This window comes from Crocodylus porosus, unplaced genomic scaffold (assembly GCF_001723895.1).
Source record: "Crocodylus porosus isolate Cpor-Errol unplaced genomic scaffold, CroPor_comp1, whole genome shotgun sequence".
Lineage (NCBI taxonomy): Eukaryota > Metazoa > Chordata > Crocodylia > Crocodylidae > Crocodylus > Crocodylus porosus.
The window spans coordinates 9040500-9052917 of record NW_017728947.1 but is presented as its reverse complement, the minus strand read 5'-3'; the positions used below and the strand labels follow the sequence as shown (position 1 = coordinate 9052917).

Here is a 12418-nt window from a genome sequence, read left to right as displayed (position 1 = left end):
TTGGATGCTTGTCTTGCTGGGATCCTATGACCCCAGCTGACTTCCTGCCCTTTGGGCAGGGGGCTGGACTCAATGATCTCCCGAGATCCCTTCCAGCCCTGATGTCTATGAAATCTATGAAATCTATGAAACCCTTGCCTCTTGTTATATTTTAACATTTAAAAAATGAAATGTCAAACTATTATGAATTTTTCCCTTGTTGAAATTATTTACCAAACTCAGTCTGAATTCAGAATACTTTCAATCCAAAGGTGCGATTTTTAGTAAAAAAAAAACCTACTTGACTGATAATTTTCATTTGGCTTTGGAGAGTTCACCTCTTTCCAGCAAACAGAGAAAAATCACCACAATACATCAATTAATGGGAAGACAGTAGATGAGAAGAGAATGTGGGCCTCCACACCTTTTAACCAAGTATTTTGTTGCAACAGAAATCACCACATCAAGCCCTACCCAACATGTCTCTCAATTCTGACCCTGTTGCTCCCATATTAATTGGCTTACTTTAACATAAATAGATAACCAAGTCATTTTGGAGCCAATAGTTATCTTGGCCATAGTTGTGGCATTTCTGTCAGCTGTGTAGCTCTTAAGGCTTTGAACTCAGAGATTTTTAAATCAAACAACTTTAATATTAGCTGGGAAAAAAAACCTATCATTCTTTCCTGTGGTTTTCAGAAGCCAGTAAAAACATACTGCAGCCACAAGCTTAGCAAAGTCATAGCGAACAGATTCAAAGCAAGAGTAAAACTTTAACTTTATCTGAAAGTCAGACTACTGGGATTCTACATCCAATTTTGTGGCCTTCATTCTTAGTTATGCTATGAGCCCTTTTAACTGCTCTGGCATCACAGAGGGGTTTCAAAGTATCAGTAAATTACATTTATACTCACTGGGTGCATCTACACGAGACATTTACTGCAGGGTTGACTAATTATTTCCACAATAAAGGTCTCGTATCTACATGTGTAGCCCTATTGGGCCACAGGAAACTAATTAACTCTGCAGGAGGGTAGAACTTGTAAATACAAGTACTAAAAGGGTAGTACAAGTACTATGCTACTGCAGAGTTTTTTCATGTGCAGCAACACACATGTAGATGCTGACCTGGCTGGCTGGAGCACAAGGGTGATTCAGTCTGGGGCTAGCCGGCAGGCAGCTCCCACACCAAAGCACCCTTGTGTCCCACTCAGACCCTCCGCAACATGTTGAGTCAGGTCAGAACAGCCCTGGGCTGACAGGCTGACTTAGTGGGGTCTCCTGCCAGATGGGGCTACTCCAACCTGGCTCAACATGCTGCAGTCCCAGGTGCATGTTTAAATAGCGGGCCTGGGAGCAATAAACTCTAGTGCAACATGCGCCAGAGTTTACTGCTGTGTGCTAATAGCACATGTAGATGCACCCACTTTAAAGCCTCCTTTATACTGCCACATTGGAGGAAAAGGTCCCCGATATTAAAGAGAAGTCAGGCTCATAAGTTGAGGAAAATAATGTAATTACTCAGTGCCTCAGGTTTCCTATGAGTCACATGTAACAATAATTATTATCCATTTTTTCTAACAGCAAGCCTAACACCACTGCTGAGAGTAAAGCAGAAATTGCATCTAAATTAGAAGAACTAGAATAGATTTGGACAAACTGAAGGAAGTGCAAGCAGGTGCATGAGAAAGACCATTGGGAAAGGAACACAGATGAGAAAAGTCAGTAAGAAAAGATACAGGTTTTATAACTTGTCTATGCTCACACTGCATGAGGAAAAGAAGGTAAAGGGGGAAAGAAGGCATTCAGGGACAACAGAGTCCAAAGAAAATGAGAACACAACTACGCCATAAGGGAAGTTTCAAATGAGTTAAAAGTAAGTTGATAATATGATTCTACTTTTGACAATCCAGGCAGTGGGGGATTGGAATATTAGGGAACAGAGGTGGGATCAGAGGAGGAAGGCCAAAGAAGCTGAAGAATCATTTTTTTCTCTCCAATACCTATGTTCTTGTTGATAACTGTAAGCTGCCCACACAAAGTGACAAATCGCTGCTGCCGTGATGAATATTGTATTCAAAGAGTTCTACCACCTACCTTCATGCATCTGTTGTTTTATTTAAATCAAGAACGAAGAAATCCTAGAATCTTAGCTTCAGCTGAAACTGCAAGGTTCCTGTGGATCACCAGTAGCTACTGAGCCACCAATGCCTGGATTTGGCCGTCCTTACCATTCAAAGAACTGCAAGGGGATTGCTATGGCCAAGTTTTCACGTTTATCTGTCTTGCATAATATAAAAAGGTAATTTGAACAAGGGAAGTGCTTTATTGGCTTCCTAAGAAACAATTCATCTGAAGAAATTCACTTTGTGGTCAGTGTACCGAATTCAGATAGCAAGAAAGTTGTAGCCTTGTGGTTTGGTATTCTTGAGAGACCTTGGTAAATGTAAGTGAAAGTGCTTAAAAACAACCATTTTCTCTACAATATAATCTAGGCATGCATACCTATTGCTGAATTCATCCTTATATATCTCATGCACAGGAAAAAAGCATAACAAGTACTTAATATGGTTTGTGGCCACATGGTAGTGCCAACTCAAAGTATGGTCCAGCTATTACTTATTGTATTATCAGTTCACGACATACTTCTATCTGCTGTGGTTTTCTTTTGCCACCACTTCTGACTCTACTAACCTACCCCCTCCCCTACCTCTCTCCTGCATGCCAAATTCCAGTCTTTTTCCAGCTCCTCTTGCTATATATCCTCACTGCCAAGAAGGGATCACAGCTAGAAACTTCATATGCACTCTCAACTGCTGCTGGCTCTCCCCCCACCATAGGTGAAGGATTGAGATTCAGGTGTGATAACTGCAAGACAAGGGTGGTTCTTATTTGTTATTGAATGGTTTTATATAGATGTTATTGGTACCTTCCTTGGACATAGAGGTGATGTGTTTCAGGCACATCTACATTGCAGTCTGCTGAGAAGCTGGGTAAATTAGCCCAAGCAGAGCTTTTTATTGCTGTGTCTGAACCGCCTGCAGTAGTTGGGCTTGCTTAGGAACCCTATGTATCCGTATACCACTCTGCAGACTGTAGTGTAGCCATACCCTTGAATGACCTTAGCTTTGAAGTTCCAAAATGTCCACAGGGGTGAGGGAGAAGGAAATTGGAAGGAGAAAATCTTCTAGAAGCAAGAAAAAGTTAACTTGAATTTAGAGTCTTCTCACATTTTTTTCCTGGTCATAATTGCCATTTTTAAGTCAAAGCTCAGTGAATTATAACCCCTTCCTCTAAAGGACTTACAGCTTCTCTTTCTCTTGCTGTTCTCTGAAGATTTTATTCGTCTCTAATGCGAGCCGCTTTTGATGCATTAACTCCTGACGCTCCAGTTCATGAAGGCGATCCTCTCTCTGCCGCTCTTCTTCAGTCATGAAAAGCTCTTTTCCCTGCAATCAATCCATTAAAACAGAATCACAAAAATTATAGTGCTCTTAGCTCCCCTAACAAATCATTCTGAAGCTGCTGGGGCAGTTGTATACTTGTATAGCTTCCTCCCATTGTTTCTTCAGTCTAGGATCCATATTCTGTTTTTCAAAGATGGGTAGGCTTCTTGAGGGCAAGCAGGTCAAGGGAGCCACTTGACCCTAGGACCTTAGGCTTTCCAGATCACACTGGAGTCTTTGAGACACAGGAAGAGGCCTTATTCTGCTACAGCTCATTCCTCTGGATTAGCACAAAACAGTAGGGCTGTGCGAAGTTTCAGGTGCTGATTCAATTAGGAGGAGATGCAGTCCAATTTGACAGTCAAATCTTCAAATCCGAATTGGATCAGAAGACCAATAAAAAAAGTCTGAATTGATTCGGAAAAGATTCAGAGATCTTCGGAGATTCGGGTAGTCCCTGCTCACCACCACAGGGAGCTGGACCTGGACTCCATGCTGGTAAGTAGGAGGTGGTTGGGGAAGGGGGAGAGGGGAAGGGACCATGGGGGGACCCCACCAGGCCCCATCCCCTGCCTGCTCTCCCAGCCCCCCTGGCCACCCCCCTGACCCCTGCCCACTCTCCCAGAGACAGTAGGGGATGGGGACTCATAGCAAAGCCCCCCACACAGCATGGGGTAGTGGGGGGTAGCAGGAATAACGCCCCCCAGCCTGGCAGGAGCCGGTGAGTTGGGGTTTTTTGGTTTTTTAAAGAACCAGGAGGTGGGGCAGCCATGAGTGGTGGAGTGGGGCAATGGAGTACAGTGGGGATTGCGCCCCAGCCTGGCATGAGCCGTTAAGTGGGGGGTTTTTTGTTTTTTTTTAAACAGCTGGGATGCTGGGGCTAGGAGAGCAGATGGGGGCTCATGACACAGCCCCCACGCAGCACAGAGCAGTGGGGCTCGCCCCCCTGCCTGGCAGCAGCCAGCGAATGCTGGGCTTTTTTTTTTTTATTATAAAGAGCCAGGAGGCTGGGGCCAGGCGGGGCAGCCATTGACAGGGCTGGGAGAGCGGGTTGGGGTGAGGCCTGTTTGATTTGGAGATTCGGCCAATTCGGCGGTGGCTGAATCTCCAAATCAGATTCGGTCAAATCAATTTGGGACAGTGGTTCAAATCACCGAATCAAATTACTACCCCTGAACTGGCTGAATCCGAATCTGAAGCGAATACTAGCCGCTTTGCGCAGGCCTACAAAACAGCTGTAAGTGAACTAGAAAATTCAGTCCATAGGAGTCTGAATCTTCTCTCCAGTGGACCAGTTCAATATGACTGATTTCAGTGTAGATATTTGTGATTTATATCAATGAAAGAAGAATCAGAGTAACTGATATCAGTTGGCTGACATTGGTACAATTAACTGCAGAACTTGACCCAGTGTCTTGCCACTATCTCAATTCAGAGTTTTAGCTATTGTCTCTGCCTGCAAACCTGGATTAAGATTACAGATGTGATTTGCAGACAGAAGTGCAGCTCCCAGTTGTAACCCAGAACAATTTCTACAAAGCATCCTGAGTTACAACATTATCCCAGACCAAACAGAAGTTCACTGTTGGTTTCAGGGAAAGGGAATCTAGCTTTAGGCTGGGAGCATGCAGCTAGGTTCTCATATCAATGGACATGGCTTTGTACCAGTTCTGGCTGTTTTCAGAATGGGAGGGGGAAAGGCAACAGAGGGAGCTCATTCTTGGGGCTTCTCAGCTGGGGCTCAAAGGTGGGATGGATGAATTGGACCTTGGGGATGGGCGGGGCTCCAATACAACTGCCCCACCATCCAGGGGGACTGAAAACCCCTGAGACTGAACTCCCTCTGCTCTCTTTCCTCCTTCCCATTCTGAAAACAGTGGCCGGCTGGGAGGCAGTGCAGACACAAGTTACAGAAGATGTTACATTTTGAAACATCTTTATCCGATACCTCATGCAATGAGGGATCAGTTTTTTACCTGACTGGCCGTTTTTTAAGCTGTCTGCAGCCGTGCACTTGTGTTTGGTCACAGCTAAGGGCTATTTTCTGTGTCCAGATCAGGCGAAAATTGTCACTTCTGTCTGTACCCTAAAGACCTACTGACTTCACAGAAAGACTCATCGTCTTCAATAGATTTTAGGTTAAAGACTCAACAAATGGACTATGAACTATCCTGAAACAAAGATTGCTTTACTATTTCTTACCTACAGGATCTATTTAATACTTTTTGGATAAACCTTCTGTTCTGATAGACTTATTACTTACAGCTCCTGCTACTACAGAGATAGTCAGTGTACGACTGCTTTTTAACACTCTCACAGCCTGCAAAAGAAAGTAAAAAAAAAAATCAATTTGATATATAAAGATAACAGACACAGAATAAGTAGAAGGGTTTTTGTATTCATAGTTTCAAGTCCTAGAAGGGCCATTAGATTGTTTAGTCTGACTTCTTGTATATCACAGACCAGGGTACTTCATCCAGTTATCCCTATACTGAGCCCCAAAAGTTCTGTTTGACAAATATGAAGACATCAAGATAGCGGGAAGTGATGGATTCTCCCTTTTTTTCCAATGGTTAATCACTGTATTTCTGCCTTACTGATCATTTGTATTTGTCTAGCTTTACCTTATAACTATTTGTTTTCGTTCAGACTTTCTCTCCTGAATTAGAGTCCTTTTGTACCCACTGCTTTCTTACTTTATCCCTATTAATGTAATTATTACAATCAAGTCACATATCCAGCTTCTTTTTGCTAAGCTAAACAGTTTCATCTCCTCTCTCTTTCTTGAAGAGTGAGTGGAAGGTGAGTGAGGCTTGGATTTTCAAAGAGATCTGCTTAGAGTCAATGGGAGCTCAGTGTCTACATCTTTTATGCAGCATTCATTCATATAGCCATCCCTTGCTAAATGGCATCTACAGGGCATGCACGCTTTTGGGGGCTGGCAGTGTAAGGTAGAGTGTACACTTTAATGTTAGAGACTTTCTATACACAAAATACATTTGAATTAAATTAAAACAAAATTATTTTCCCTACCTCTTTGTGATCCACTTTTGAAAAATCCACTCCATTTACTTCAACAATCTGATCACCAACCTAAAAGAAACAATTAAAAATAATGAATGACACTCACTTCATTCTTTTACTGTTTTGCATGGTATTTTTGGCTTCTGAAAAAGTTCATAAGAAATAATTGCAAAACAAGATCTTCTTGCAAGATCTTATCTGGAGCAGAATATGCTCACCTCTAATCCCACTTCTGCAGAAAGAGATCCTGGCTTAACATTGCTAATAAAGATGCCTGGTTTTTGCGTTGGACCACTGGAAATACTGAAATTAACAGAAAAAACAAGCAGCGTTATAGGATAACACAATACAAGGAAAATGCCATACTTGTTGGAGTGCTCTTCACCTCTAATTTAGGCAAACCCTCCTACTTGTTTCCTGTGTTACTTAATGACTGAGGAAAACATGATGGGAGAAGATCCACAGCAAAGTCAGTGAAGCTGTACCAATAACACCAGCCAAGGATTTGGCCCACTGGATTTAACATCATCATCACTAAAATACAGAACATACTCTGTTTAAGCGCGTAGCCTTTGAACTGAAAAAAAAATGCTATATGCTTATAGTTCGGAGTGGTGTTGCAGCCACGGTGGCCCAGGAAATATATAAGAGGCAGGGATTTTTTTGTGATACCTTTTATTGGACCCACTCTATAGTTGGGAGAGGTGTTAGACAGTTACATTACAGCTAATTTACAGCTGGTCCAATACAAGGTATCATAAAAAAAAGCCTTGCCACATGCTTATGGAGGGATTCACATAACCAGCTTTAATGTAAATAAACAATGCTCATTAAGTACAGAATGCTATAAGTGCTGTGGAACTGAATAGCTCCTTTCCTTTTCAAGGTCTGTTTTGCAGGATAAGGAGCCTTCACAATGATAACTACTTTAATAAAAAATTATCATTAATAAAAACATTTTGGACTAGATCCTTAGGAGATTGTACCTTCGCAGAAGTCAATAAAGCTACAATGATCTACAACAAGGGAACTGGCTCTTGGATTACACTAAACTAAAAATGTAAACAGCATACTGATTATATGCTCATATTATATGCTTTTCATTCAATGGTCATGCTTTTACTAACCCGTATATATGAAACACCAATATATATGTATCTATATATTAGTGGTGTTTCATTTAAATCATGGGAAAATGTGCATTTGGGGTTACTTTTTTTTTTTTAACTGAAAATTGGGGATTTTTTAAAATCAGATAAAACCAAGATCCCTGGAGAGAGTTGCTTCAAACTGTGCCTGTAGTAATCCGATCACAGGTTGTTACCTGCCTATCCAATGGCTGGTCTATACATAAAGATTCACTAAAAAAATGACTTTAATTTAAATTCACTTTGTGGAGAAAATGAGGAGTTTCTGTATTATCATGATACTTATTTTACCAATTGACCATTGTATTGTTTCATACCTGGTCTCAAGGACTTAATTTCTCTTTAGAGATACCCCTAAAGAGACAGGGTGTGCTGTCTGGAGGTCTGCCTCCAAATAGGATATCTATTAAGGATTATTAGCAAATCAGTAGTCTTGGCTCTAGCAAGACCCAGCCACACTTGTAATACATTTTTTTACTATTTTGATGCTAAAAGCTCAACTGCAAGAATTCACCATGTAGGCATCTACACTGACATCTCACTTGTGTTTAAATAGCACAATGACTAAGATAGGGGAATAATTTAGTAACAAATATTATCTTGTATTAGGAAAATACATTTCCTGATAACACACAAATGTAAATATTAGTAATGACTGCCTTGGATTTCCTCACTCCAAATTTACTCATGCTTCCTGCAAAGCATATTAAGTCTACCTACCTGCATCCCATACCCTTCGTACCAACCAAACTAATGAAGACTTTCTTCTCATTACTGTCTCTTCCTCCAGATGAAATGAGCCCTGCCATGCTGCCTTTTCCTTCCTGCATCAAAAGAAAAAAAGGTCATGAGTGAAATCTTTACTGTAGTTAAGCCACTGCTGACTGAAACAACTCAGAATTATACTCCGTGGCTAAGTACAGACAGTCAAAAAGCCCAAGGCTGAATCTATTCAATTTTTGTAGGTTAGTCTAAACTGTTTAGATTGAACCAATAAGCAAGTGAATAGACATTCACTTTTGATTCTGGAAATACAGCCACATGCCTACAGTGGCCAAGGCTGGAAGCCAGGGGGTGCTAGAGCATGCCTCCCTGCTCTCCTGGAGCAGGCAGCTTGGGCCAAGGTGAGCCCGCCCTGTGAGGAGTGGTTTGCAGTGGAGGTGCAAAGCATCCTGGGATGCTGGGGGACTGTGCGTTAACTTGCATCTGGAGGGACTCTGGGACAGAAGTTCAATAAACCAATTTAACCTAAATCAGTTAAGTCTGATACTACATCCATCCAGGTTTATCTAAAACTGGTTTTGGCCATTTTTGAAGCAGTTAATGTCCACTGAACTTCAGTTGTTACAGATTTGAACCAGTTTCCAATCATTTATACTGGTTTATGTGTAATTTCTGTCCCTAGCTTATATGTTTAAAGGTGATGTCATCTGCTTCCAATATAAAAGTGGAACAAGTACAGCTAACTTCAGAACAGTTGAGCCAGAACTGAGTTTAGCCCTTTATTATTGGAAGGATCATCAAAAGGATTGAGCCACATCTCATGAAAGAAGTGGAGAAAAGTTGAAGAAAGGACAGAAGAAAAACAAATCAGATATTGATCTCCTGACAAAAATATTACTTAAAAGTATTTGGAAAAAGCTTACCTGTTTTTTTAAAACCAATTCTTTCTTCTGTAATCCCAGCCTAATAGGGCTGCACATGTAGATGCAGGATGTTAACTTAGGAGCCAATTATACTACTCTGCAGTAAATGTCTTGTGTAGAAGTGCTCAGTAAGTATAAATGTAATTTACTGCTGCTTTGAAACCCCTCTATGATGCTAGAGAAGTTAAAAGTCATTCACTTTTAAACTTTAACTGAACAGCCTGGCTACACCAAGTAACCTGTTCAAAAATTTACCTTTAGCAATATAAAAGAGCTTGCTGAATTATCAAATCTAAGCAAAAGAACCAGTTTTTATTTTCACAAGTAAAAGTCATTTCCTTTCTATAACAAATTTTTTTTTCTACATAGTCTAGAGTTTTGTTTCTAAATATTCTAGAGGTAACTATTTATTCTGGGTTACATACATTCTTCATATATAAAGGGCTTAGTCTGTCCCTCTGTGTGTCTGCCTTAATACTCTTGGAGCATTCTGATTGGTTGTCTTGGCAACCAATCGCAATGCTTACTGAAACAACTGATCAGAGTGCTCCACACAGACAGACACACGGTGGAGCTCCACCATGACTGCAGGGATAGAGAGGATGGAGTGGGCCTACTCCATGGAGGCAGTGGCAGTGCAGGGTGGTGGTGGCACAGCACTGGCCTTGTCCACCCCTCTGTCCCTTCCATCATCTAGCAAACTGCCTGTCAAGAATGATGGCAGGGATGGAGTACCACCACGATGGTAGGGACAGAGTGGCGGGGAGGGGAGTCCAGTGCCATGCCACCACCACCCTGCGCCGCCGCCACCTCCAACGAGCAGGGCTGGGGGTAGGGAGGTCGAGGCCACCACTTAGAGGCAGCAGTGGCATGGGGGTGCTGGCAAAGAGGGGGCGGAGGGGATGGTGGGGAAAGCTTCCCCTGCCTGCTCCTGGGAGGCGTCAGTGCCGAGGGGTGCTAGTTGGTGGCACTCCATTCCGGCCTGACCCCCTCCCCCAGCATTCTTGGTGGGTAATTTGCTAGTTCATACATATTGTACCATACAAATAGAAGCAATCATTCCTATAAGCACAGGAGAAGATGTGATTTCAGTTTCTCTAAGCGTTTTCCTTGAAGGTTCATTACTAAAATATACGGTGCCTCACCCCAGCATCTGACACAAACTGATCCACATATTGCCACTTAAGAGGTTCATCTGCAGAGCTGGAAGTAAAAATAAAATATTTATATTTAATAGGGAAAACATCTTTAAAATGCCTTGAGAATCTGATATTAAACCTGACCTCCAAATAACCTCCTATTTTAAACTTACATATAAATAATACTCATAAAAATTTATATTGCTTTAAAGTTAGGTACTAAGATATTCAAAATGATACCAGGCAAGCATGTAGTTAATTATAACAGTAAAGCTGGTCAGTTAAAACATAAACCATTTCTGGGAAAACTTTTGCTTGTTTTTTGAAAAAAACTTTTGAAAACAGAAAGTCTTTATCAGTTCACGCCCTTATACCTGTTTTACCCACCCAAGTATACAACAGGAAAATTCTCATGAAACATTTTAATTTTATTTCTATTGAGATTCAACATTTTGATAAAAATAAGCATAGACCAATAATCAAAATTTGAAAAATTTTAATAACTGCCACCTCTGAAAAAACAGTAAAAGCTGATATCCCTGCAAAGGGAGTGGAACACATTGTTAAATTAATTTATTGATGTAATTTATAAGAGTCCCAGATAAACTCCACAGATAATTCAGAAACACACTGGCTCACTTCAGACTGGAAATGAAAAGTATCAAACACAAACAAGTAGATATCAATTTAGTCATCTGTAAAGTGGAAGTTTATAAACTTTCCAAATGTATTAATGGAGGTTGCTAGAGAATTATTTAGAGATTGTAGAGGGTACCTGGAAACATACAATTTAATTTGTATGGATATGAATTTAGAAGACAGACTGCCTGTGTTTACCTTTTGACAGGTATCATGCCGACATCTGCAAAAATAAAAAATGCAAGTCAGATACCACTTTCTACAGACCATCAATTAGCTATGTGGCACTTTTCTATGGTTTTTACACTGACAGTACATGCATTTTGTGTTACTTACGTCTTACTTTTATGGACACAATTTTCTTTGTGCGGATAAGATTTATTACTTCCTCATGAGTGCATGAAGAGATGGAGTACCCATTTATCCGAACTATCTCATCTCCAACCTTAGACAAAAGAGGTATAAGGAAAAATTATTATACACAGTGTTTTAAAAGCAATTGATTAAAAAAAGCTAAGCATCACTGTTACCTGGCAATCCTTTTGTGCATGGGTTGTATAAAAGGAAAAGAAAACAGTTTTGGATGGTTTACAGAACACCTTAAATACTTCTAGGACCTTGACAAAGTCTAGAGTGAGACTTATTTATTGACTTAAATGGTATATAACATTCAGACAACAACACTAACCATTCTAAAATATTAGCTAATGGAGGAGGTGCAGATATAGCTGTATGGATCAGACTTATTTTATTATATGGACCATATGAGGTAGAGGTGTCAGTGTCTGAACGCAGTTCATCAGGGTTTTTTGGAGTTTCATTTGTTTGTTTTTTGTTTTGTTTTTTAAATCAACCCAGGGTTAAATTCATTTTCACCACATTTTCATGAAGCTGATTACAAATACCTTCTTTGCTATTTTAATGGGTGGGAAACCAAACTTGATCAGACGAGTTTGCTAGATTACAGATAGAAGGACAATAGATTCTTTCAAAGGACTCTAGCCCAGTTTTGAATATAATACTCTCTTATCAATTACGATTGTTAGACAGTGTTTATTTGCATAATAAGCCTAGTTCATTGCTACTGTAAACACTCTTGATTTCTCAGGCCATCTATATTACTTAAGATAACTGCACACTGAAAAGCTGCCAGTCAAACACACACATGAAACCAAGCCACAATCACAACACACTTCTCCTTCCACAGTTTCATAGCTTGTAGGGCTGGAGCAGATCATCAAGTCCGACCCCCTGCCATGGCAGGAAAGAGTACTGGGGTCAAACGACCCCGGCTAGGTGATTATCTAGCCTCCTCTTAAAGACCCCCAGGGTAGGAGCCAGCACCACTTCTCTTGGAAGTTGGTTCCAGATCCTAGCCGCCCTAACTGTGAAGTAGC

The 12418-nt window shown here is 40.9% G+C and overlaps 1 protein-coding gene across 8 annotated transcripts in view; it reads right to left on the bottom strand.

Moving 5' to 3' along the window:
• USH1C (USH1 protein network component harmonin) overlaps nt 1-12418 on the bottom strand; it is a 95323-nt gene that overhangs the window by 55202 nt on the left and 27703 nt on the right. For all 8 annotated transcript variants that reach the window (XM_019551677.1, XM_019551676.1, XM_019551679.1 and 5 more), the window contains exons 5-12: nt 11358-11466; nt 11220-11244; nt 10389-10446; nt 8318-8421; nt 6668-6752; nt 6459-6518; nt 5689-5745; nt 3286-3428 (exon numbers count right to left, since the gene is read on the bottom strand). In XM_019551677.1, the coding sequence (XP_019407222.1) occupies nt 3286-3428; nt 5689-5745; nt 6459-6518; nt 6668-6752; nt 8318-8421; nt 10389-10446; nt 11220-11244; nt 11358-11466 (641 nt within the window). The remainder of the gene's footprint in view (nt 1-3285; nt 3429-5688; nt 5746-6458; nt 6519-6667; nt 6753-8317; nt 8422-10388; nt 10447-11219; nt 11245-11357; nt 11467-12418) is intronic.